Source organism: Spermophilus citellus, assembly GCF_964194105.1.
Source record: "Spermophilus citellus genome assembly, chromosome: 16".
Taxonomy (NCBI): domain Eukaryota; kingdom Metazoa; phylum Chordata; class Mammalia; order Rodentia; family Sciuridae; genus Spermophilus; species Spermophilus citellus.
Genome location: NC_138196.1, coordinates 74,238,563 through 74,262,653, shown reverse-complemented (window position 1 = coordinate 74,262,653; position 24,091 = coordinate 74,238,563). Strand labels below are relative to the sequence as shown.

The 24,091-nt window shown below is 54.1% G+C and overlaps 3 protein-coding genes across 4 annotated transcripts in view; 1 reads left to right on the top strand and 2 right to left on the bottom strand.

Moving 5' to 3' along the window:
- Positions 1 to 8,933, bottom strand: part of BMP1 (bone morphogenetic protein 1) — a 41,488-nt gene extending 32,555 nt beyond the window's left edge. The window contains exons 1-2 of one of the 2 annotated variants that reach the window (XM_081269615.1): positions 8,208 to 8,933; positions 208 to 321 (exon numbers count right to left, since the gene is read on the bottom strand). In XM_081269615.1, coding sequence (XP_081125741.1) covers positions 208 to 321; positions 8,208 to 8,370 — 277 coding nt within the window. In that variant the 5' untranslated portion in view covers positions 8,371 to 8,933. The remainder of the gene's footprint in view (positions 1 to 207; positions 322 to 8,207) is intronic. The other variant, XM_081269616.1, reaches the window with a different exon arrangement.
- A 442-nt stretch (positions 8,934 to 9,375) lies between these two features.
- On the bottom strand, positions 9,376 to 11,803 carry SFTPC (surfactant protein C). Its single transcript, XM_081269423.1, has 6 exons — positions 11,756 to 11,803; positions 10,967 to 11,125; positions 10,512 to 10,634; positions 10,164 to 10,274; positions 9,664 to 9,807; positions 9,376 to 9,471 (listed from the first exon to the last, which is right to left on the bottom strand). The coding sequence occupies exons 1-5, from the start codon at positions 11,795 to 11,797 to the stop codon at positions 9,673 to 9,675; spliced, it is 570 nt and encodes a 189-aa protein (XP_081125549.1). The 5' UTR covers positions 11,798 to 11,803; the 3' UTR covers positions 9,376 to 9,471; positions 9,664 to 9,672.
- Positions 11,804 to 17,726: 5,923 nt separating this feature from the next.
- On the top strand, positions 17,727 to 23,465 carry LGI3 (leucine rich repeat LGI family member 3). The gene is made up of 8 exons (XM_081269352.1): positions 17,727 to 17,938; positions 18,777 to 18,848; positions 19,536 to 19,607; positions 19,928 to 19,999; positions 20,102 to 20,173; positions 20,899 to 21,068; positions 21,182 to 21,346; positions 22,575 to 23,465. The coding sequence occupies exons 1-8, from the start codon at positions 17,733 to 17,735 to the stop codon at positions 23,390 to 23,392; spliced, it is 1,647 nt and encodes a 548-aa protein (XP_081125478.1). The 5' UTR covers positions 17,727 to 17,732; the 3' UTR covers positions 23,393 to 23,465.
- The last annotated feature ends 626 nt before the right edge of the window (positions 23,466 to 24,091 follow it).

The window sequence follows — 24,091 nt, the reverse complement described above, 5'->3', positions numbered from 1 at the left end:
AGGAAGCTGGGGGCTCTTAGGCCCTGGGTATGACCACACTTCCTACTCCTCCTGCGGAAGGATAAAGATATTCCAAAGGAAGACAAGCCCATGCGCTGGGATCAAGTTCATGACCTCTGAGCTGGAAGGCTCTGGCTGGGAACAGGGGGATCCCTTGTTTCCCCAAGTCTGGAACCCATTTCTGGGACACAGAGGGCTGGCCTGTACCTGCTGTTTTGATGGACGACCTACGAGCCATGCGTGGCCTGAAATCTGCAGCCCGCTGCACCTGGAAGGCCCTCAAGTCCTCCTCGTCCAGGGCAATGTCCCCAAGAAAGGCAACTAAAGAAAAAAAGAAGAGGTCAAGAGCTGAGTTAGTTCTCTTACCTGGGACTGGGTGCAGCATGTGATAGCCCTGACCTATGGGCACACCCGCCCAGTCCCCACAGCAACTCCGACCCTCAAATGCCACTGGAGGAGAAAAACAAGGGCAGTGACAGATCAGCTTCTAGAATCTCTTGTGAGATCATGCTCAGTTTTAGCTAAAAGACCAGCAACAGCAGGGCAGGAGATACACACCATGGTTGTACAAGGCAGAAGGACCATTGAGCCCAGGGATTTGGAGAACAGCCTGGGCAACAGGGCAAGCCCTATCTCCAAAAAGAAAAAGGGCTGGGAGTGTAAGTCAGTGGCACTGTGCCCGCCTGGCATGCACGATGCCCCAGCACCACAAAAAATAAAACAATAAAATAAAATCCTGGCAAAGTGGATACCAACCCCTACCAGGCTGTGATCTCCACAAGGACACAGTGTGTCATTTATTCCTTCATTCTTCAGTCAACACTCAGCACCTGGGTCAGGCACTAGCCAACGATTAGCAAGACAGAGCAGTAGCCCACCTTCTATAACCCACAAGTGCCTAGATACTGACTTAGAGAATTCCAGACGGTTTGGAGTACAGTGCTCTGGAGAAAATACACTGGGGCAAGATGGTAGCGTCTATACTATGGTCTGCATAAATGCACCCCCAGAGGTCCCTGTGCTAAAGGCTGTTGGTACCCAAGGAGGTGCTAAAGGGAGGTGCTTTGGGCCTTTAGGGGTGGGCCCTTAAGGGAGGCCATTAGGTCATTAGGGGTGTGCCTTTACAGGGGACTATGGGCTGTCCCTTCCTTTTCTCCTTGCCTCCTAACTGATGAGGTGAGCAGTTTTGCTCTGCCACATTCTTCTGCCATGATGTGCTGCTGCCTCATCAGAGGCCCAAAACAATGTCCTCCACCGTCTTATACTAGAAACACCAGAACCAAGAACCAAATGAACCTATTTTCTAAGTCAATTATCTGGACTATTTTGTTATAGTATCAGAAAGCTGACTAACAGAGTCTGTTTGTATGCTCACAACTTTGGCACTGTGCTAAGCATGTGGTGTTCACACAGCAGATGCCATTTCAATCAAATAAAGGGGAGGACATGAATTATAATACAATGCAATAAGAACTGGGGCAGGTAGACACACTGGGAGTTTCCCAGCTGGCACAAAAGGGTTAACAGTTCTCAAGTGATTCCCATTCTCAGTCCCCTCTCTGGAGAAGAAAGGCCCAGGGGAAGAGACCCCCCCTCCCCCAACAGGCCATTTTGATTTCTGGTGCTGGGAAGAGACGTTTCTGGAGTCATGGGCTGAGCTGCCTGTGTTCTTTTTTTTTTTTTTTTTAGTTATACATGGGCACAATATCTTTATTTTGTTTATTTATTTTTACGTGGTGCTGAGGATCGAACCCGGGTCTCATACATGGGAGGCGAGTGCTCTACCGCTGAGCCACAACCCCAGCCCAGCCAGTGTTCTTTTTTGAGAAGTCTAGAGCAAGAGGAAGCAGAAGCCATAGAACTGGCCACTTTGAAGGAGCCCAGCTGTGAGCTTCACAAGGGCTGGGCTAAAGCCAGGGGTCCAAGTTGGAGGTGCAACCAGAGCAGCTTCCCTGTGGCCCCGCCCATGGTGACATCTGCTTCTCATCCCAGCGGAGCACTGCACAGGCCAGGCGGTCAGCATTACACAAATTGTTTTAACCTTGAGGCCTTACACACAGGTCTCTCCTCCCCAGCTGGCCCCACTGGATGGACACATATACAGTTACTTCATCACACAGAGAATCAGACACATGTGGTTAGTGTTCCACACCCTTGCTGTCAAATGCAGAGCCATCAAGGTCAGACACATAGGTCCCTGCACAGGCAAGTGGTGCCCAGCACGGGGCCTTTGGGTGGAAAGCACTCAGCGATGCTTTTTTGAATGAATGAAGCACCACGCCAGTATTCTGACCTGCAGATACATGCCAAAGACACACACTCCCTGAGACACAGATCAACAGAATGTGGGACTGACTTTAGCAGTCACCTAGCCAATCATCCATTTTACAGGGAAGGAAACTGAGGCCCAGAAGGGAGCAGATTTAACTGAGACCTTGCTGCTGGTTGCCAGAAAGGCTGGATCCTGTAATAAGGCTCCCCATCCCCAGTCCGGGGATTGCTGCACTCAAGTTCATTACCTCCCTAGAACCCAAACTGTAAGTACACATCCACAAAAATAGCCACTCCCTAGAAACACACATCCACAAAAAAATACAGACTCACAGATAGTCCTAAAAAACACACAGGTGCAAGCTCCAACACACACAAACCAGCAGCGTGCTCTGAACTCACTAAGCCAGTAATAGTAGCTGTAATGACTCCTTATGTAAATGTCTGTTGAAACTACGAGGTGCTTTCACATTAATGAGTTCATTTAATCCCGGCCCACCCACAACACGCCCAGTAAGCCACACTCCATCGCGGGCTTTTGCCTAGGAGTGTCCCATTACAAACACTGGAGAGATAAACTTGTGGCCAGATGCCAGCCCACCTCCCTTGCTGCAGAGATCCGAACACTGGGTCTGAGAAGGCACCTGCTTATAACTGGTCCAGATCTCTTCCAGCCCCTGAGAAAGTTTCTGTCACCCAACAGCCTTCCTCTGTGGCTTTGGCTTAGCAACAGAAGATGCTTCTAAGCTGACATGCAAGAGTGGCCTCAATAAGGATTTGGGATAGATGGTATGATCCAGGGAGGTGGCAGCACATTCATACATGCCAGCATCACCCGGGTGTGCATGTACCACATGAACACCCCTACATTTTGCATGATTTGCACCTTTGCACACACACTGCACGTCCAGGCTTCCACATCCATACCCAGGGGCATTACCACACACAGTCATCCTCCGGGGATTCATCCAGGATCCCACAGATACTTGAACCTGCGGGTGCTCAAGTCTCTTATATACAATGCTGTAGTATCTGCACAGAACCTACCCACAGTTTCCTGTGTACTTAAGATCATCTCTGGATGACTTGTAATACGTAACAATGTAAATACCATGTAAGTAGTTGTCATACTGTATTATTTAAGGAATAATAACAAGAAAAATGTCTCTACATGCTCAATACAGACAACATTTTTTTCCCAAATATTTTTGATCCATGTTTGTCTGAACCCATGGATGTGGAGCTATGATACAGAGGGCAACTGGACTCATGTGGTTGGACTTTCAGATTGACTTTACATTGTCATTAAAGAGCAAGGTCTTTGGAGTCAGACAGACCTGTCTTTGACTCCCAGTTCACTACTCCTAGCCAATGTCATTGTAAGTTCTGCTAAACCTCAATATTCTCTATAAAAGAAGGGACTAATGATAGAATCCTGCATGCAGAAACCAAGCCATGCAAATGAGGCTCCTAGAACAGAATCTAGAGCACAGTTAGCATCTACTAACTGGTCAATGCCACCTCAATGCCAATCCCAGAAGCTCAAGGTCAGCTTTACACCTTCCCTGGGCATACTGGTCCCTAACACTTGCACCCCAATTGAGAGAAACCCAAGGACTGAAGCCACAGAACCTTGCTGGCATATGGGACCAGGACGGTGTGGACCTGGGGTAGGGCAAGTAGAAGGCGGAACAGGGCCCAGCTGTGGTGCTCAGCAGGGAGCAGGCGCCCTGTGGTGGGAATGTCATGGCTGAAGAATGCGTGGGAACCCAGTCGGGGTGGGGGTAGGGGCGAGGTGGCCGGGAGAGCCTTATGGCCAAGAGCCAGGCCTGAGGGCCTACCCATTTGGGATCCCAACCTGGGGAGCTAGGGAATCTGGAGGCCAGAGAGTCCAGGATGCCCCTCCTGACCAAAAGGAAGCCCAGGGGTCAGGGTCAGGATATTAATTGTTTTCAAACAGGATCAAAAGTTTTTGTTTTGTTTTCTGGCTGTAAACCAGACAGGAGCACTTGTAGCTCTCCATAGCCAGGCTGGGAACAGAAAAAGGGACAGAGCAACATCCATGTGCCTGGACCAGGGGAGGAACTTTGTCCCCAAGGTGAGTTCTGGATTCCGAATCCCCTCACCCGGGGCACAGCAAGGCCACCTCTTCTGTGGGGGCAGGAGAGAAACCTGGCTGGTGTGATGGAGACCCAAAGCCATAGGTGCAGGACAGGACAGGCTTCTAGGTGGGGGAAGACACACTGAGAGGACCCCCAAACATGCAAATGAACTTCATCACCTGTCTACTTGCGAACAGGAGCACATTTACACTTGTGCTTACTCAGGAATCAAACACACACAGGTGAACAGACCCGCTTTAAACCAAGGACACAAACAAATGTGCACAATCAGCCACTTCCCTGTGCAAGTTCTAACTGCAGGTGTGTACTCCGTTCACAGGCCACACTCTCCAAAGGAGAAGGGTGCCCTAGAAATGCATGGGGTGCACACATGCGTGAGAGAGGGAGAGAGAGAGAGGAAGATTAGCTGAACCCTCTCAGTATAGATATCCTTCCTTAGGAGGTCCACAGTGGCCTGGGGAGTGGCCATTCCATTCCTCCTCTGCCACCCTCCCCCAATACTTTCTCCCTCAATCTCTGGAGTCTGAATCCTGAGGAATGCCTTCTTCCTGAGGAATCTCACTAGTCCCCTCCATCCAGAGCCCAGGGAATAGTCTTCCTCTTCCCTTGGGGCACTTAAAAGAGAGGGTGACTCAGAAAGTAGAGGCTTAGGTGGGTGGGTGACTCAGTGTGTCTGGAAGGCGGGATGTGGTCTTCTGACAGAAGAGACTGAGCTCACAACCTACATTCCACCCCCAAGACACCCTAAAGTCCATAGCTGGGCCACAAGGCCACTAGGGCAAGGGTGGTGGTGAGCGCTGGGGGAGCTGCTGCCCACTGCACCTCCCCCAGACCTCCAAGCTGCCAGCTGAGGTCAGGGTGGACTTCTCTGCTTGTGGGATGAACTATGCCCCAATTTCTGCCTCCAACTCCTCTCCCAGATCCCTGAGGGTCACTGGCAATGTTGGGAATTGTAGAGAAGGACCCCTTTGATGTTTAGCATCCCAATATACAAGAGATCAGGGCTGCCTCGAATCTCCCTGGGCAAGGGTTAGAGAGCGGGCTTGAGGAAACTGCTCTGAGCACACCAACAGACCAGCCTAGTTTCTTGTCCACTGTAAGGATGCTGCACAGAAGGTCCAGGAACTTCTCCAGGGTATCAAGGGCCTTAATTTTGCCCTTACTGCAATAGTAACCATAACTCAAACAGCAACTGTCAGAGGTGACTTCAAATGAAACTTCAAATGACAGAGCCTGGTTATCCTCAGAGCAATCTAAGAGATCACAAGTAGGCTGTGGGAGTCAAAGGGGCATGAATTTCATGGCTGGTCCTCAGTGCAAGTGAGGCAGATGAAGGAGGAGGAGAGAGCTGGGGAGGGTGGAGCAAAAAGAGGTAAGCAGGGCCACCAGCCACATTCAAAGGAAGTAGAGGCCAGTGCCTGCCAGTTGCCTCCACATCTTGGAGCCTGGATGCAAAAGGGCCAAGAATCAAGGCCAGGCAGGAGGAGATAGCACAGAGAGGGCAGCCAGGGGACCCACAGCTCAGGGGTGGCAGGCCAGGCTCGGCAGAGGTGTGTGTGTTTCCAGGAACTAGAATCCAATTTCCTCCAGGGGTGGGCCATGGGACTTGAGCATCAGTCACACCCAAGAGGGAGGCCTGATCTGACCTTGAAGCTTGGCCCTGTCAGGCTCTCGGGCCCTCTCGGCCACCCCCAAGCCTGGCCCAGCTCCCCACCAGCCTCAATTCACCCTGGTGGAGAACTTTGTCCAGAGCCCTTGTTTGAAGTTCCAACTTAGTCAGCCCCACCCTAGCATGAAATCTGAGACTGAGGATACAGCCCTCAGCCTCTTGCTGTTCCCAAAATCACTCCCATTTCCAACATCAGCATGGCTTCCTACTCATTCTTTGAGGCCTCCCCTCCCCCACCCCTGCCCCAGCTTCTCCATGAAGGCTCCACAGACCTTCCCAGGCCCCTCCAATCACTTTGCAGTCCCCATCATCAGGGCTACAGAAGGAGCAAGGGGCCTCCTATCCTCCAGTATGGCACTTCACATACCTTGGGTGGTGCTATTGGTTATGTCTGTGAACTCTTGGCCCCTGCTGGACTATAAGACCCTTGAAGGCAGGGGCCTAACTGGCACCTCTCTGTGCCTCCCACAACATCAGGCCTGGGACATGTTAGGCATCAGGAATGTAGAAATGTAGAGCATCGAATGGGGAAGGGACAAAAGGGTGGTGTCAAGGAGACATTACTTTTTCCTAAAAACCAAGATCATTCCCCCTAAAAATATATATATATATTTTTTTAAATGAAGTGGGAGTCAGAGGCACAAAACACAGGGGATTAGGAAGCCAATAGTTTAGTGCTTACTATGTGGTAAGTGCTAATACGTTCTCAGATTTAGTCTTTACCAGCAGCTCTATGGAGAGATATATTAATGGTCCCAGTTCACAGGTGAGAAAACCGAAGGTCAGAGATGATGGTTACCTTTCCCAAGAAGGAGAGCTAATGAGTCCATGATTGAAAACTAACTCTGCTTGCCTCCTGAGCCCATGACCTATCCACTCTGCCTCCTCTTCACCCCATGCACCTAGCAAGAAAGATGACAGCTCACATCCCAGCTTGCCCACAGCCAGCAGATATGGAGGAAGAAGGTCTCCCATTCCACCCTAAGTGAGGAGAGAGAGGGCAAGGAGTGTGCCTGATCAGGATTCCAGGGCCAGGGCTAGAGTGGCCTTCCCCCACCCATCCCCTTGTTTACAGTTCGAGGAACCATGACCCTGGCCCTGGCTATTTTGAGACAGGCCAAAGACAGAGGCAGGAAATCGAGGAAAAATTCTGATATCTCATCCCCTGAGCATTCCAGGCAGCCTATTCAGGGTCATCCCATCAGGCCAATGGCCTGAGTGCCTGGCCATCTGGTCATTCCAGGGGCAAGACTCTTCTGGTCCCAGAAGTAGTAAAGGGGTTACAGAGGGTCCTCATGGACAATGTACATTCTTTCTCTCTCTCGGCCCTGACCTCACCTAATTGGCCTCTGCTGTATGTAGGGTAAGAAGGCTGATGCAGAATATCTGAGTTCTCTTTGTGTGTCCTCTTTTCCACCCCATCTTGGCCTTGGCAGGGCCCTCTTGGCACACAGGGACACAGGTATATCCCCTCCTTCTCTGACTTTGACAGCTGTCTCCTGAGTCCCAGAAAGCTGTTGCTGCTGGCTAGGACCAAAGGCTAGGAGAAAGATCCCACAGAATCCCTGGAAAACTTTACTCTTCCCCTTGGAATGGGGTGGCGGCTGGGAGACCTATTCCTTGGAGCTGCAGGCCTCCAGGCACCAACCTAGACAGATGTGCAGCCTCAGGGCGGGGGAGACGGACAGACAGGCTGGCAAACACCAGTGTTCCGCAGAGCTGGAGGGATGGGGGAGAAGGAAAAAGAACGCGCGCGCGCACATACACACACACACACACACACACACACACACACACACACACACACTCAGAGTTTGACCAGAAAAGTTTCCTGCAGAAGGAAACCTCCCTGCCCGCGGGATTCTCTCGGACCCAGGGAGATTTCCCCAGGAACCCTCTGGGAGGGCAAGAGGCAGCAGCAGCGCCGTCCACCAACAGCAGCAAAACTTCAGTCCTAAAAGTCCCCCAAACTTCCCCCTCCCTCTTTCCCTCGTTCTTTTGTTCCCCACTGCATTGCCAACCAGGCAGCTCCCGGCTTCCCACACTGGACTGTCCTCCCCCAACCCCAAACCCTACCCGGCCCGGCCTGCCCGCACCCGGCTCCGCACGCCCCGGCTGGCCGCGGGGGGTTGGGGGGCGCTTACCCGCCTTGCAGGGGTCTTTGTAGTTGAGAGGCTCCAGGGCGTCCTCCTCTCCCAGGTCGTAGGTGTAGTCGGCCAAGTCCAGCGGCCGGCCGGGGCGCGGGAGCAGCAGCAGCAGCAGCAGCCCGAGCAGCAGCGGCAGCGGCGGGCGGGCCACACCGGGCATGCTGGCGGGCGGTGGCGGCGGGTCGCACCCGGACGCGGGAGCGGCGGCGGGGAACCAAGCTCTGGCGGCGAGGAGGAGGCGCTCCCGGCGGCTGGCCGCCCGCTCGCTCCCGCTCCCCCCGCGCTGCCTACCTCTTCCCTTCCCGCTTCCTGTCTCCCGCCCCCCGCTCGCAGCGGCTCGCGCTCGCCCTGCTCCGCGGCTCCCTCGCCCTTCCCTGCGCTCGCTCCTTTCTCTCTCTCGCCCCCCCCCCCCGCCTTAGGGAAATGAGCTCGCTGGAGGGCGGGTTTTCGCCCGAGCTCGGCCCCCCTCGGGGCCGGGACTGTGCTCAGCCCGGCCGGGAAGCGCGCCAGCCCGGGCGGGGAGGGCAGGGAGCCGCGCCGCCCGCCCGGGAGGGGCGCGGGGCCGGGGCCGGGGCCGGGGAGGGGGCGCCGGCGCCCGGGGTGCCCGGCCGGCCGCCGCTCCCGCCAGGGGCCCCCTAGCGGCGACTTGCCCCGTGGCCGGCGGCCCGAGCCCCTCCCGGCGGCGGGACACGCTGTCAGGACTCTCCGCCACCTCAGCCTCTGTCCCTCCGTCTGCGATCGTGGTCTGGCCGCATCTCTCGTCTCTCCCTCCCTCCGACCCTCGCTCTCTCCCATCTCGCCCTCTCTTTCGGTCTCTCTCGCTGTCTCTGTCTCTGCCCCTCCCTCCGGACACACCACTGGAGGGCGCCTCACGCCCGTGGATGGCTCCCGGGTCCCTTCCCCACTGCCCCCTCTCCCCAATCTGGGATGGACTGAGTCCCCAACATTCTTGGGACAGAGGAGACACGGCAAAACCCCGACTGTTCCCCCAAGGCCCTCCCCATCTCCGAGCCGGCCCCAGCACTCTGGACTTCCAAGGTGTCGGAAGGTACAAGTTGGACCCTTTGTTTTTCAATCAGTTGCTTTATTATTTTGTGATAGGAATCCCCTGGCTCAGAGGAACCATCTCTCCCCATTACACCCCCACACACACCCCACACCCTCGCTCCGGTTTCTCCAGGGTCAGACCCTGGGGTGTGAACCAGAGCAGCTTCTCCCCTTTGCTTGCAGATCTTTCCTGCCTGGTTCACTCCCACAGATCCTGTGAAGCAACAGCGTTGTTTATCATGTGTGAGAGAGAGCCCCAGGGGTGCCCACGCCTATGTCTTGTGAGCCTTCCCTCCCCTGAGCTCCCTGGACCACTGGTTTCTGAGCATCCCCAGTGTCTGGACAGCTGACATGTCCCAAGACCTTCCCGCTGCTGCTCAGTGCCCTGGCAGCCACAGTTGCTCACCTGGAAGTCCTAGATATAGTAGAGAGGCACCTCTCCACACAGGGTGCTCACCGCCAGGCCCAGGAAGGCCAGGTCTCCTCCTGAGGAAGCAGAGCCTCCCTCATGCCCTTCCTCCTGACCCAGCTTAGGGTTTGCAGGTTTGGCCTGAAAAGAGAACCTACTTTGGAATCTGAAAACTGAGTTTCTTTCTCATCATGCAGCCCTTTTGGGGGACCCCAGGCATGTTGGGCAGCCTCCCTAAGCCTCAGTTTCCCCACAAATATAGTACCAGAAGTCAGAAGCCCACGGGGAGTATGTGGGCTCAGCTGAGGTCAGTACCCTGACCGTGGGCAGCTAAGAACAGTAGGGAAGCTATGGTGCTGGTTGAGGGTATAAAGGGACACTCACCTGGCAGCCCAAGAGAAGCGGTGCTTTACAGGTGACAAATAGCTGTCACCTTAAACACTCCTCCCTGCAGTGCTGGGAGGGAGACAGACCACTCCTTTCACCTACACACCTACCTGTAGATTCTGGAACTTTCTAGTGAGAGCCTCAAGACTGGGGATGTTATCTGGAGCCATCTTCATGATGTAGCAGTAGGTTCCTGGGGCTGGCTTGTAGGCAGTCAGGAGCTGGGCATGGAATGCTAGAGGTCATTTGGGAAAGTCCCTGCCTCGCTGGCTCCCTCACCCTGGTCCTCAGCCAGCTCACTCTAGACAGCACATAGGGAATCACATTGGAGTCTGGGATTCAGGCACCCCAGGGAGGCAAAAGGGCTAAGGGAGAGGGAGAGATGGGTGCAGTGAAGTAGCACAGCTGGTTGGCTCTAGCAAAGTCTTGTCACTGGTTCCCTGGACTGGCATACCCACCCGCTGGTAGTCATACACGATGATGCCAGTGGAGCCGATGGAGAAGGTGGCAGTGGTACCCGCGTGCTTACTCAGGGCCAGACGTTGCTGGGCTTCTGGTGCCCCAATGCTCATCTCGAGGACCTGGGGTCATAGTGTGGCATGACAGTCTTCTTTCCCCTCTCGGCCCTTCAGCACCCTTGCCTATCCTCAGGTTCCTTCACTCAAAAAAGAAATTCCTTCTTTCCTGAGAGCTCAGGGAAGGTGAGTAGAACCAGGTGCTAGAGAGAGGGAACTGGCTGTCACACTGGGGGACAGGAGCCTGCTGGAAATGGCTAGGTCAGGTGTCACCCATTCCCGTCTCTGTCCTTGCCTGCTCCCCACCACTCCCCTGGGTGATTTCCTATGTACCCAACCCACGCATCCCCTCTGACCTGCCCTGTGCCCGCTGCTCACCCCATCCCAGGCCTGCTCACCATCTCAGTATGTTTCTGGCTCATGTGAAGACCCATAAGCAGGGCCCCTACGATCACCACAACGACAAGGACCACCACCACAACCACGATGAGAAGGCGCTTGAGGTTCACTGGGCAGCAGGGGATGCGGAACTGGCCCCGGGGGCCTGCTGAGTAGTCCTGACAAGATGGCAGGCAGGGAGAAAAGTGTGAGGTCATGAGGATGTCCCCTCCCTTCCCTGCACAAACTGGACACACTCCCATGCCCTCTCAGGGCTGGACAGCCAGTGCTGTGGATCTACACAGGAGGCTGAGATCAGAGGAGCCTGCTGGGATGAGGTGGCCCGCACTCCAACAAGCCCAGGTTAGAAGGGACACAAGAGAGCCTGGCTCGCTGCTACTTCCTCTAGACTCCCCAGAACCCCAGTTGTGGCAACCTCTGTTCCCCAATGATCCAGGCTCTTGCACCTCCAGGCCTTTATCCATGCTACTACTTCTTCCTGCTGCTACTCCCTCCTATGATCTCCCAAGTACTTAGTGGCTCTTCTCAGTGCTCTCTAGAGCCCTTTCCGATGACCCCTGTGGCGGCTCCCAGCCCCTTTTTATCGGAATTGTGGGCTTCCTTGTCTCTCTCCCCCAAGGACTCTGTGCCAGTGGTCTTGGTGTTCCCACCCTAACTTAGCATGGTCCTAGGCGGGTTGAGTGAATGAACATGAATGAAGAAACAGACCCAGGAAGGATGGAGGAGGCGGAACCCAGGACACATCTGTGCACCAACCACCCCCCACTCACACAGCTGACCACACTCACCGGTGGGCTCTCCATCAAGACCTCCTTGCTGCCTGCATCCATCTCGCTGCAGGCCTTCTCCTCTCCTCACCTCGCAGTTGGGACCAGGGTCTTATATGTGTCCCACAGGGAGAGGGGACAGAAGTGAAGGGCCGGGTCCCCTGTTTGCGAGCCAAGCCCCCGGCTTTGAAGCCTGTTTGTTCCTGGCCCTCCAGAGCCAAGGTCCTGATAAGCCAGCTGCAAGAGCCCCCAAGGGCCCTTATGCCTGGCACATGAGTCCTCTTGGCCCCAGCAAGAGCAAACCTGGGTGAGCTGAGCAAACTTGCCCTGAGGCCACCTGCACCTCTTGCCGTGGGTGTCTTCCTGGCGTCCAGCCTTTCTTGCTGGCACCTGCCCATACAGCCCTGTGCTTCCCTTCTGTCTGCTGCCAGGGTGAACTTCTCCCAGCTAAGGGTCCCAGTTCCCAACAGAATTTCCCCGAGCGTACTGATGGGCTCCAGAAAGCGGGCACAGGAGGCAGTGCAGGAGACCCAGAGGGGCTCTGCTGAAGGCAGGAGGGGCTTTGACATCAGTTGGAGTGTCCATCAATGTGCATTTCTCTAAGGGCTGAATTCCTGTTTGCTTTGCCTGCCATCTCCCACACATCCCGCACCTAACCTCAGACTGGCCCCGTCATTCATCTCCTAATTCTGGAGAATCTGTCCCCACTGTTGGAAAACTCTTCGTGGGGATGGGGCGGGGGTTATTCTTTGCTCTGGGCTGGTCTGTAAGCTGCAAGCTTCTGATGACAGATTGCATGCCTGACACTGCTTTCCTAGGCCAGGACATCCTTGTACAGGGCTGAGTGTGGTCCCAATCTTTTGTCTTTGAATCAGCCCACACTGCCTGCTGGCTTATCACCCTATCCCTCTGGACTCCTTTTATATCCTTGGATGTTACTCAGCACAGTGGCACACTCCTGTGGTCTCCCTACTTGGGAGGTTGAGGCAGGAGGATCCCTTGAGCCCAGAAATTAGAAATTAGCCTAGACAACATAGCAAGACCTCACCTCAAAAACAAAACAGCCAGATGGACACAGTGGCACATGCCTATAATACCAGCCGCTCGGGAGGCTGAGACAGGAGGATCATGAGTTCAAAGCCAACTTCAGCAATTTAGCAAGGCCCTAAACAACTTAGTGAGACCCTGTTTCAAAGTAAAATATTAAATAAAGGTTGGGGCTGTGGCTCAATGGTTAAGTGCCCCTGGTTTCAATCTCTAGTACCAACAAAACAAAACAAAACACAGCCAGGTGAGGTGGTGTGTGCCTGTGATCCCAGCAAATGGGGAGGTGGATACACGAGAATCTCAAGTCAGAGGCCAGCCTTAGCAACTTAACCAGGCCCTCAGCAGTGTAGCAAGACTGTCTCAAAATAAAAAATAAAAAGACCTGGGGATGTGGCTCCACGGTAAAGCAGCCCTAGGACCAAACCAACAAAACTGAATGTCCCCTGAGAGTTGTATGTACCCACATCCCACCCACTTTTCAGACCTCCCTCTCCTTCTCCCTGCCTTACTCTTACCCACTCCTGCTGCTTAGTGCACTAGCTCAATCTATCAGTAACTTGGAGCTGGACTCATTGGAGTTGGCCTCACCCTATCTCTTGGGCGCCCCTTCACTTGCTGGGCCAGATGGTCTCTAAAGTCCTTAACTTTCATGAATGTGTGACCCAGAATGCAACCCCTCCTTTTCTTGGCCTGACTCTCTTGTCCTCCTACTCAGCAATCCCTCCTGACCCTGCAGATGAGTTCCAGGACCCTCCCCACATATACACCAAATGTGTAGATGCTCAAGTCCCTTATGTAAAATGGCATATAGTGTTTGCTTGTAAACTATGTACATCCTCCTGTATACTTTGTTTTTTATTTTTTATTCTTTTGGTACTGGAGATCGAACCCAGTGGTGCTTAACCACTGAGCCACATCCCCAGCCCTTTTTTATATTTCATTTAGACACAGAGTCTCCCTGAGTTGCTTGGGGCCTCATTAAGTTGCTGAGGCTGGCTTTGAACTTGCAATCCTCCTGCTTCAGGCTCCCTAGCCACTGGGATTACAGTCAGCCTCCCATATACTTTAAATAATTTCTAGATGACTTATAATACCTAATACAATGTAAATGATATGCAAATAGTTGTTATACTGGATTGCTTAGGGAATAATAACAAGGAAAAAAATCCGTACATGTTCAGCCCGGACAGTGTTTTTCTCCCACAAATACTTTCCATCTACTTTTGGTTGAATTGGCAAATGTGAAACCCATGGATACAGAGAACCAGCTGCACTTTAACTCTAAAATATCACCCAGGTTCCAGGCTCCCTCACACCTTGTCCCTGCTCTTTGACCAGGAGTTGGCCCCCTACTCTTCAGCCCTGGCAGGCTCCCCTGTCCCCAAAGGAATCCCTCTCCAGCTGGAGGGCCTCAGCCTCAAGGTTGTCCAACAGTATGGCATGTGAGCTGAGAGCCCCTGAGCCGCTAGGGGAAGAAGAGAGGGAAGGAAATGTTTGTTCCTACCATGCTCCTCCCACCCCCAACTGCCCCTTTAAATATTTGTCTAAGCTTCCAGCAGAAGAGTATCCTAGGATGAGTGGAGGAAGGGGAGGGGAGGGGGAAGGAGAGGGAGGGGGAGCAAGTGTCTTCTTGCTTGACCTCAACTGTATGGAGGTGCCAGATGTAGGCGACAGCTCCCCCGCAGTGCCCACCCTGCTGCCCCCCAGGCTTGCTCTCCCGCCCCAGTTGTCCTGGAAACCTTGGGATTGATGGCTGACTCACACGCACTGGGCCCGAGCCAGGTGGGCAGCTTGCCAGGCCAGCAGGAAAGCCAAGGAGAACTGCAGGCATCTCGGGGTCCCTGTGGGCATCTCAGGGGGCCGCAATGTCTGGTAATGGGGATTGCTCTGAGCAGGTGCCTGCCGTGAGTAGTGCCAAGAAAAAAGCCTCAGTTCTCTCCCAGGTCCTCTGTTCTGCTGCAGGTTGTAGCTCTCACAGTTTCATGGCTTAAAAAAATAAAATAAAATAAAAAACTTATCTTTGAGGGCTGGGGAAGGGTGCTGTCAAGTTTCATAAATGAAGTTCAGGTGCTGATACCACCTGGTAGAGGTCTCGGGCTCCTTGGAGGAAGAAGTGGGAGGAACATTTAGCTGGTCATCTACAGCCCTCAACCTAGACCCCCAGACCAACCTCTGTCTTCCAGGCCTATTCTTAAGCCATCTGAATTCCACCCACCCTAAAAGGCCAAGAGCCAAGGCACCTGCTCTGTGACCTTGCTGTCCCTCCTCTGAAATCCTCTCACTTCTCTGTTGTACCTTTATCTGCCACTTAGTACCCACATTGGAGCTTTTGTTTGCCCTGTCTTCCCAACCAGGCTGCCCTCCTGAACAGAAAAGAAGCATGCTTTCCTGGTGCTCCTGTGAATCTGCCAAGGACAAGAAGCAAGCACATAGCCACATGTAATTAATTATATGCAACCACAAGACTGTCACCAGATGGAGCAGCAGCCTCCTACTGGACAGTCCAGAGTTCTTTCCTTTGATAAGTGGTGGTCTCAGTGCTTCCACTGACAGCTATGAGACTCAGTGAGTCGTTCTGCTTTTTTAGGTTTTCATATGTTCATCTGTGAAATGGGACTACTACTGCCTGTCTCCTCTCCCTCCCTAGGTCATTGGAAAGCTCCAATGTCCTCACTGATGTAAAGTCTCGTCATCATCATTATCATCACCTGCATCATCCCCCAGGGAACCCCTCACTAGCTAAGCAGGACCTAGACTCCTCCTTTGCATCTGTGTCTGGGCTGCCCTCTGAGAGCTCTGGGTGATGGAGAGCCCCATGGTGGCCACCCTTCTGTGTGTGCCTCTCCGTCTCCTCCTCCCAGCTCCTCAGCTGCACGGGTTGGGACAAGATTCACTCTGCCCTTTGTGTGCTGGGCAGAGCTGTGCCAGGGACGGGTGGGGATCATTGCCCAGCTGCCCCAGCCACCCTCCCTACCCCCACTGCTTCCCCAAGCTGGCATGGGGATGGCAGCACAGACAGCTGGACACTTCGGCAAGTGGGTGTCAAGGGGCAGGGGCATTCCTGGGTGGAAGAACATGAACCTAAGCTCAGAGCAGAGACATCCACCTTGCTGGCAGAGGTTGAGTTCAGATGGGGACCAGCAATCTCGGTTCCTACACTGACGTGGACAGAGGACAGAGCTCTCGACTGAAGCCCAGCACTGACTTCCAGGTTTCTCTTACCCTGTACCCATGAGCTCTTCAGTCTACCTCCCCTCTCTGGAGATGTCATGGTATAGAGCAGCAATGCTCAAATTTTTAGTTTCAGTATCCCTTAATATTCTCAAAAAGTACTGAGGACCCCAAAGAGCTTTTGCTTTATGTGAGTAAATCAATTGAGATTTACTATATTGGTATTTGCTGAGGAATTTAAAAACACTTATTTAAATAGTAAGGACAAACCTATTTGTGTTATAACAAATCATGTACATTTTAAATGAAAATACCTGTATTTTTTGCCAGAAATTTAGAAAAGTGTCACTGTTTTGCATTTTTGCAAATCTCTTTAATTTAGGGCTTAATAGAAGACACGTCATGTAACTTCTGGAAAATTCCAGGTACTCCTATAAAAGCATGGAAGTGAAAAAGACAAATAACATCTTCTTGTTTAGAAAAGTGTTTTTGTTTGTTTGTTTGAGTTTTGTTGGTGTTTGTTTTGTTTTGTTTTGGTACCAGGGAATGAACACAGAGATGTTTAACCACTGAGCCACATCCCCAGCACTTTTTATTTTTTATTTTGAGACAGGGCCTCACTAAATTGCTGGGGCTGGCATCAAACTTGTGATCCTCCTGACAGCCTTCAAGGTCTGCTGGGATTACAGGCGTGTGTGCCACCACACCTGGCTACCAAAAGCATTTTGATCTCAAAGACTCCATGGAAGATTCTCAAGGACCAGTGGGCTCTGAGAGCCATCCTTTGAAAATTCATGGTGTACAAGACTGCTGTGAACTTTGAAGTTGGACTTCTGGTCCTGGAGACACACTTTTCTCATTTGTAAAAGGGAGTTAGCATCCTCTCTCTCAAGAGGGCTGAGGATTATGCCCAGTACACAGCACACAGTAGAGATATGGAGCTTGGCTGCTTTCCAAGCCTCAGTTTCCTCCTTTGTGAAACAAAGCGCCAGACAGGAACATATCCAAGGCACTTCCTAGCTCCTACAGGCTGTGGTTGTTCAGGGAGAAATGTTCCAGAATTCTACTCCTCCCCACTCCAGCTCCAGTGGCTACATTTCCCTCTTGCAGCCCAGACTCAAAGGCAATCTATTCGGTGGCGTGGGGAAACACGAGTACATATACAAGCACCCTTGAGCTTCTAATCTCTCATGCCAACCTAGATGTACATGTGTCACTTATGACATGTTCCTGAACTGTATGTCCCCTCACAGCCAAGACACACACGCAGATACACCGAGGCACATGGATCCTTACACCCCATGCAGAGACAGGTGTGTACACAGTCTCCCCAACGCACGGATGCGCATGTATACGCTCACACACATGCACTCACACACAGAAACCAGGGACCAGATCCAGGCAGATGGCCACAAAGAGCCCTATAGGGCACACCGCCACCGGGTGCAACCACTCCTTCTTTCCGCTGCTCCCAGGCTCAGGCCTCCCCGCTCCGCCCCCGCGCGCGCCCCCGCCACCCGCCGCAGTCCGCATCCACCCAGCCTCGGCAGCCCTCGGTTGCAGCTAAGGGTTCCGCGCAGCGCTCCCGAGCCAGCTCGCGGGAGCGAGCAGGGGAGGGGACCGCAGCCGGCGCCCCAGGGCAGGACGAGTCCGCTGCGTCTAGTGGGCAGGCGGCCCGAGCTGCTGTAGCTCGAGGTGACAGCCCGCCCGGGTGGCACAACCTGCAGGGAGCGGTGGGGCGCCGGAGGTGGGGTAGCTGGAGGGAGAACCTGCAGGCGGCATGGCGGGGCTGCGGGCCAGGCGGGGCCCTGGGCCTGGGCTGCTGGCGCTGTCCACGCTGGGCTTCTGCCTAATGCTGCAAGTCAGTGCCAAGAGGCCCCCCAAGACGCCCCCCTGCCCACCCAGCTGCTCCTGCACCAGGGACACCGCCTTCTGTGTGGACTCTAAGGCAGTGCCCAGGAACCTGCCCTCCGAGGTCATCTCCCTGTGAGTGTCCACATGTCCTTGGGGGTGGGGATGGGAGCAGGAGGGCAAGGACCAGTTCTCTGGAAGTGGATGGGGGAAACCCTGCTTTGCTCTTCAGAGTGTAAAGATCAGGAGGACCCCAGGGGTCCGCAGGGCTGGGGCTTCCAGGCCCAGCGGTACAGAGCTCTGCAGTCTTGCAGCCTCAGCAGTCATGGATGAAGAAAGCAGGAGTTTATGGTCAAGGGTGAATCATCACCACCACCAGTAGCAGTGAGACCTACTGTGTGCAGGGCTTTAGACTTGGTGGAAGGGGTATTTAGATGAGCACATAGGCCCCTGACTGTGGTGTTACACCAAAGGCAGAAAAGGGGGAGGAGGGATGTCAGCAGGGGGAGAGATGACAAGTGAGAGTGCCCTGGGGTGCCCTGGCACGCCACCAGGCCAGCTGCTGTGCACCCAGCTGGGCCAGCCTCACTTGCAGCAACTGGCCCCAAGGCTCCCCCCCCTTGCCTGTGGGACTGGAGAAGCTGCCAGTCCTTGAGAGCAGGATGCCAGGCCCCTCCCCCACCGCAGCACCCCATCCCTCCTCAGCACCAGCACTGTGGGTGTTTGGATGATGAGGATGGTGCAGGTAATGCAACCTTCTCTTGGCTGAGAGCGAAGGTGAACCTAGGGTCACCTGTGCTCCTGAAGGTAGTGGGGGAGGAGTATGGAGAAGGAGGGCAGTGATTTTGGGAGGTAAAGGGAAGGACAGATGCAGGTGGTGGGAGCAGGGCCAATGAGAACAGAAGCCACTGCTCTATCCACCTTCATGGGTCCTGCAGACTCCCCACAGTAATGACTTAAGCGTCCCCTACAGGACCCTCGTGAATGCTGCCTTCTCAGAGATCCAGGATGGAGCCTTCTCTCACCTGCCGCTGCTGCAGTTCTTGTATGGACAGGGCCTTGTGGAAGGGCGGGTGGGGGCACAGTAGAAGAGGACAGATGCTGGGCTGGGATGAGGGAGAGTGGGCAGTGCAGCCTTTGGAGATGAGGATACAGGTATCCTTTTGCTCCTGTAGGATAGGCCACAAAAGGTGGAGCAGTCTGGGGTCATGAGTCAGAGCAGCAGGTGGGAAGGAGAACTAAGTCAGGCCAAAGCCAAGAAAGTGGGGTTTGGGGCACGGACTTAGCTCCTCTGGAGTCCTGAGGGAACTGGGTGAAATAGCTTGAGCCAATGGACACTGGGGGTCGGCCTCTTAGAGACAGGGATTGGGGTTTGAAGAAAGAGCTTGAAGCTGAACGGGAGCAAAGACAGAACAGTTGTCATCAAGGCCTGGAGCAGGCTGGGATGAGGGTGAGGAGCCAAGGAGGAGAGGTCACGAGGGCAGCCCAGGAGCCAGGTTGGCAGGAGAACTCGGCCCCTCTACCATTTTTAGGAGTAAATGGGAAGCTGGGATTCTGGATTCAGAACAGGCTCCCACTGCTCTTGCCATGCGGGTAATTCAGGGGTCCTCTGCTAGGCTCCTGAGGTATAGGGGGCAGGCTGCCAGATCTTGGGGGAAGCCCAGGGGTGAGACAGAGGGCTAGGGCAGCAGGCACACCCCTAGAAGCCCTAATTCCCTCTTTGTCTCCCCAGGTTACTCAACTCCAACAAGTTTACGCTGATTGGAGACAACGCCTTCACAGGACTGTCACACCTGCAGTACCTGTGTGTGGGAGGAAAAGGGGTGATGGGAAAGGAGAAGGAAGGAGGGAGCCCAGCCTGGGTGGGCTGGGAGGGGAGGTGGAACAAGAAGATTGGAGGGGGTGGAAGGCCAGAGCCCTTGAATTCTCCGAGCAGAGGGTCATTTCCATGCCTCTGCCTGCACCACTCAGCCTGATGCCCTGTTGCTACAGGCTTAATGACACTGAACTCAGTGGAAGCCTGTCTCAGCTGGGGCCTGGGTTAGGATGAGGGAAATCACTGCCCCAGGGGGTGGGGGGCTGTCTGGACTCCTAACAGCTGAGGCAATTTCTCGTTTTTTCCAGTTTCATTGAGAACAATGACATCTGGGCACTGTCCAAGTTTACCTTCAGGGGACTCAAGTCCTTGACACACCTGTGAGTACCCCACATGCATACACTCACTGACCAAAGCCCTGCATCTCTCTGTCCTTTGGCCTCTGTCATTATATTCAGATGACCCAGAGGTCTCTTTTGCAGCTCATTGGCCAACAATAACCTGCAGACGCTGCCCAGAGACATCTTTCGGCCCTTGGACATCCTGAGTGACTTGTAAGGCCCAAGTCCAAACTCTTCTGAGGATGCCACAGAGGGAGCACCCCTGGAGGGAGTGGTGTGGGAGTCAGATTTGGTCACAAGGTCTTGAGAGGCTGGGAGTGCTTTGGGTTCTGGGGGCTGAGGAGTGAGGCTGAGTTAGGTGTAGACAGTATCCTTCCAAATTGAGGTTCCTCAAGTCACCTGTGGGCCCTTTCAAAATGCACACGAGACACTCAGAGTGTATGTTTCAAAAACGTGTGTGTATTTCAGTACTTGGAATTGTACCCAGGGCCTCATGCATGCTAGGCATGTGCTCTGAGTTATATCCTCAGCCCCCCAAAATATGCTTTTAAAATATCTACATTTAAGTCCTATGGCATAGCCACAATCATTTATGATTATTTATACAAAAAAAAAGAAAGAAAAGCCTTAAATTTTGGCTAGGCTGGAGGAACAGAAATGGGACATGCATTGTGCAGGTTGTCCACTGCACATGGCACCTGGCCAAGGAGGACAGCGGAGCTGCAACAGCCTACAATCCTCCAGCCAAACCTGTGCACATAGGGCTGCATCCTCCCCAGGGGAGCCTCTCTCTCTCTCTCTACCTGGTGCGAAGCAGCCTGTGAGCAACCCCAAGTAGCCTTGACAAGACCTGCTTCTGAAAGCCTACAGGGCAGGGTAGGCAGAGCAGCTCAGAGTCCGTCCCCTCTGTGCTCTCCTGCCCTGCTCTCATGATCCAGGGACCTGCGGGGCAACGCGCTCAATTGCGACTGCAAGGTGAAGTGGCTGGTGGAGTGGCTGGCACACACCAACACCACTGTGGCTCCCATCTACTGCGCCAGCCCACCCCGCTTCCAGGAGCACAAGGTGCAGGACTTGCCACTGCGGGAATTTGACTGCATCACCACTGGTAGGAGGCAGGCCCCTGGCCCCACCTGAGCGGCCCACCCCACCCTGCAATATCCACCCAGTGGCCGCTACCTTCCTCCTCTGGTGCTGAGCCCATACCTCTTGTCCCTGCAGATTTTGTGCTCTACCAGACCCTGTCCTTCCCAGCAGTGTCAGCTGAGCCCTTCCTTTACTCCAGCGACCTCTATCTGGCTCTGGCCCAGCCCGGCGCCAGTGCCTGCACCATCCTGAAGTGGGATTATGTGGAAAGGCAGCTCCGAGACTATGACAGAATCCCAGGTACCTGTGCCTGACCAGGCTGTGCCGGTCCCGGCTGGGGGAACATGGCAGTAGGACCCATGGTTGAGTTCCACTGCATTTGGGCAGGTAGAGGGATAAATGAGACATGATCTCTGACAGGGACATCTGTACAGGAGGCAGATGAGAAGAGGAGGCTTTAAACACAATGCTCTGTGCAATCAAGAAAGGCTTACAGAGGGGATGCCCAAGCTGCCTCATTTTTTATTTTTTTTTAGTACTGGGGATGGACCCCACAGCCTATGTATGTTAGGCAAGCACTCTTGAAGGATAGAGAGGATGGTCAGAGGGAAAGAGGAGGAGGAGACAGGAGAGACTGATGAGCTCAGCTTTGGAATCTGCTAAGTTGGAGCTGAGGTTTGAAGGCTGAGAGATACTTAGGAGAAGAAAAAAGAAAAAGGAAGGGTGTTGTGGCAGGGAACCCTGTGTACAATGTCAAGAAGGTGTGCAACAGCTTTGTACGTGAGTGTGTATCTGAGACCCTGCATCAGCTTCTCCAGGGAAAGGTGGGGTCTGGATGAGGAGGAGAGTGGATGAAGCCGGGATGGTGAGGTGGAGACGAGGGGCCCCATACCAGGTGAGCTTTGTGCCTGAGAAGGGCTCCAACAGAGCTGGTTGTGCGTACGGCACACATGGGCATTCATCCCTGCACGTAAAAGCCCTTCCAAAGGTGGGAGAATGTGCTTTCATGCACCACTATCTAAACATCAAGGGGTCCTTTTGGTGCGCCTAGGGTTTCTCACCCTCCCAACTGGCCACTTGCCAATGAGGTAGTTTGGGTAACTCACTTTCTCTCTCTGAGCCACAGTTTTCTTCTATGTAAAATGAGCAAAACAATAGAGTCCTTTTCTGTGTGATTAACGGAGGTAATATGTGTTTACACTTAGTGCAAGTGATTACACGCAGTAATAATCCAGAAATTGACATGTGGTTAAATACTCGATCGATATCTAGGGACACCTATTTTGTGCTCAGTGTTGGCTTGTATTTGAACCTTGAGGGCAAGGGTGGAGCAAGGGCAATACTAAAGCTGACAGTTGGCTGTGGACAATCAGAAATGAGCAAGCCCTGAGCCCTGGGTGGATGATTCCAGGAGGGTGGCAGCACTGGCCCGGAGTTGTGGGGACTGGTCTTCCTTGATGAGCAAGATGGAGTGGGAGCTGCGGGGTCCACCTGACACTGCCTGACTCGCCTCCCTCTGTCCTGACAGCCCCCTCAGCTGTACACTGCAAGCCAATGGTGGTGGACAGCCAGCTGTATGTGGTTGTGGCCCAGCTGTTTGGTGGCTCTTACATTTACCACTGGGATCCCAACACCACACGTTTCACCAAGCTGCAGGACATAGATCCCCAGCGAGTGCGCAAGCCCAATGACCTGGAGGCCTTCCGCATTGATGGGGACTGGTACTTCGCTGTAGCTGACAGCTCCAAGGCAGGTGCCACCAGCCTCTACCGTTGGAACCAGAATGGCTTCTACTCCCACCAGGCTCTGCACGCCTGGCACCGGGACACTGACCTAGAGTTTGTGGACGGTGAGGGCAAGCCACGGCTGATTGTGTCTAGCAGCTCCCAGGCACCTGTCATCTACCAATGGAGTCGTACTCAGAAGCAGTTTGTGGCCCAGGGAGAAGTGACCCAGGTGCCTGATGCCCAGGCTGTAAAACACTTTCGTGCCGGCCGCGACAGCTACCTATGCCTCAGCCGCTACATTGGTGACTCCAAGATCCTGCGCTGGGAGGGCACCCGCTTCTCTGAGGTGCAGGCCCTGCCCTCCCGTGGCTCGCTGGCCCTGCAGCCTTTCTTGGTGGGCGGCCGCCGCTACCTGGCACTGGGCAGCGACTTCTCCTTCACCCAGATCTACCAGTGGGATGAGGGAAGACAGAAGTTTGTGCGGTTCCAGGAGCTGGCTGTGCAGGCCCCTCGGGCCTTCTGCTACATGCCTGCTGGGGATGCTCAGCTGCTCCTGGCCCCCAGCTTCAAGGGACAAACACTGGTGTACCGACACGTCGTGGTGGATCTCAGTGCCTAGAGGGGTGCCCAGGCCTCCAGGTTCCTTAGGGTGGCGCAAGAGGCTGAATGGGGGCCTCTATGAGCAGCACATGTGCCTGTGAAGTCACATGCGGACAACCTGCTTTTGTGCCCTTATACACACACACACACACACACACACACACACACACACACACACACTGGTGAGCCCAGGCACACATCATGGACTAGCCCAGGGGAGCCTTTCCTCGTCAATGTAGTCAGCACGAGCACCTATGTATACACCAGGCACCCCAGCACCCAGGTCCTCTAGTATGTGTGCACATGTGGCTCCCCTACCCAGAGGCCACACCTCCTTTCTCATGCACATGATTGGTGGGTGGGGCATGTGGAGGAGAACACCCTCTTGTTCTTCTGCTTAGCCTTCCCGTGGGTGCTCCAGGTGTTTGTTTACCTGCTCCAACTCCGTGTTGCAACCCTGGCCACAGCCGTCACTCTTCCAGGTGCATCCACCCATGCTGGGCCCCTTCTGCATGCACACGTGGACACTGGCAGACACACTTGGTCACCCACTCCCACTTCCATATATACACATGTCCAGGCGCGTGCGCACACATGCGGACTCACGCTGCCCGAGGGGCTCACCTCTGTTCCTGGCTTGGCACTCTTCTTAGAGGGGCCCATGTCACTGCTCCTCCTCTGCTCACCCAAGTGTGCCCACCTTGAGGCTGGAAAGGAA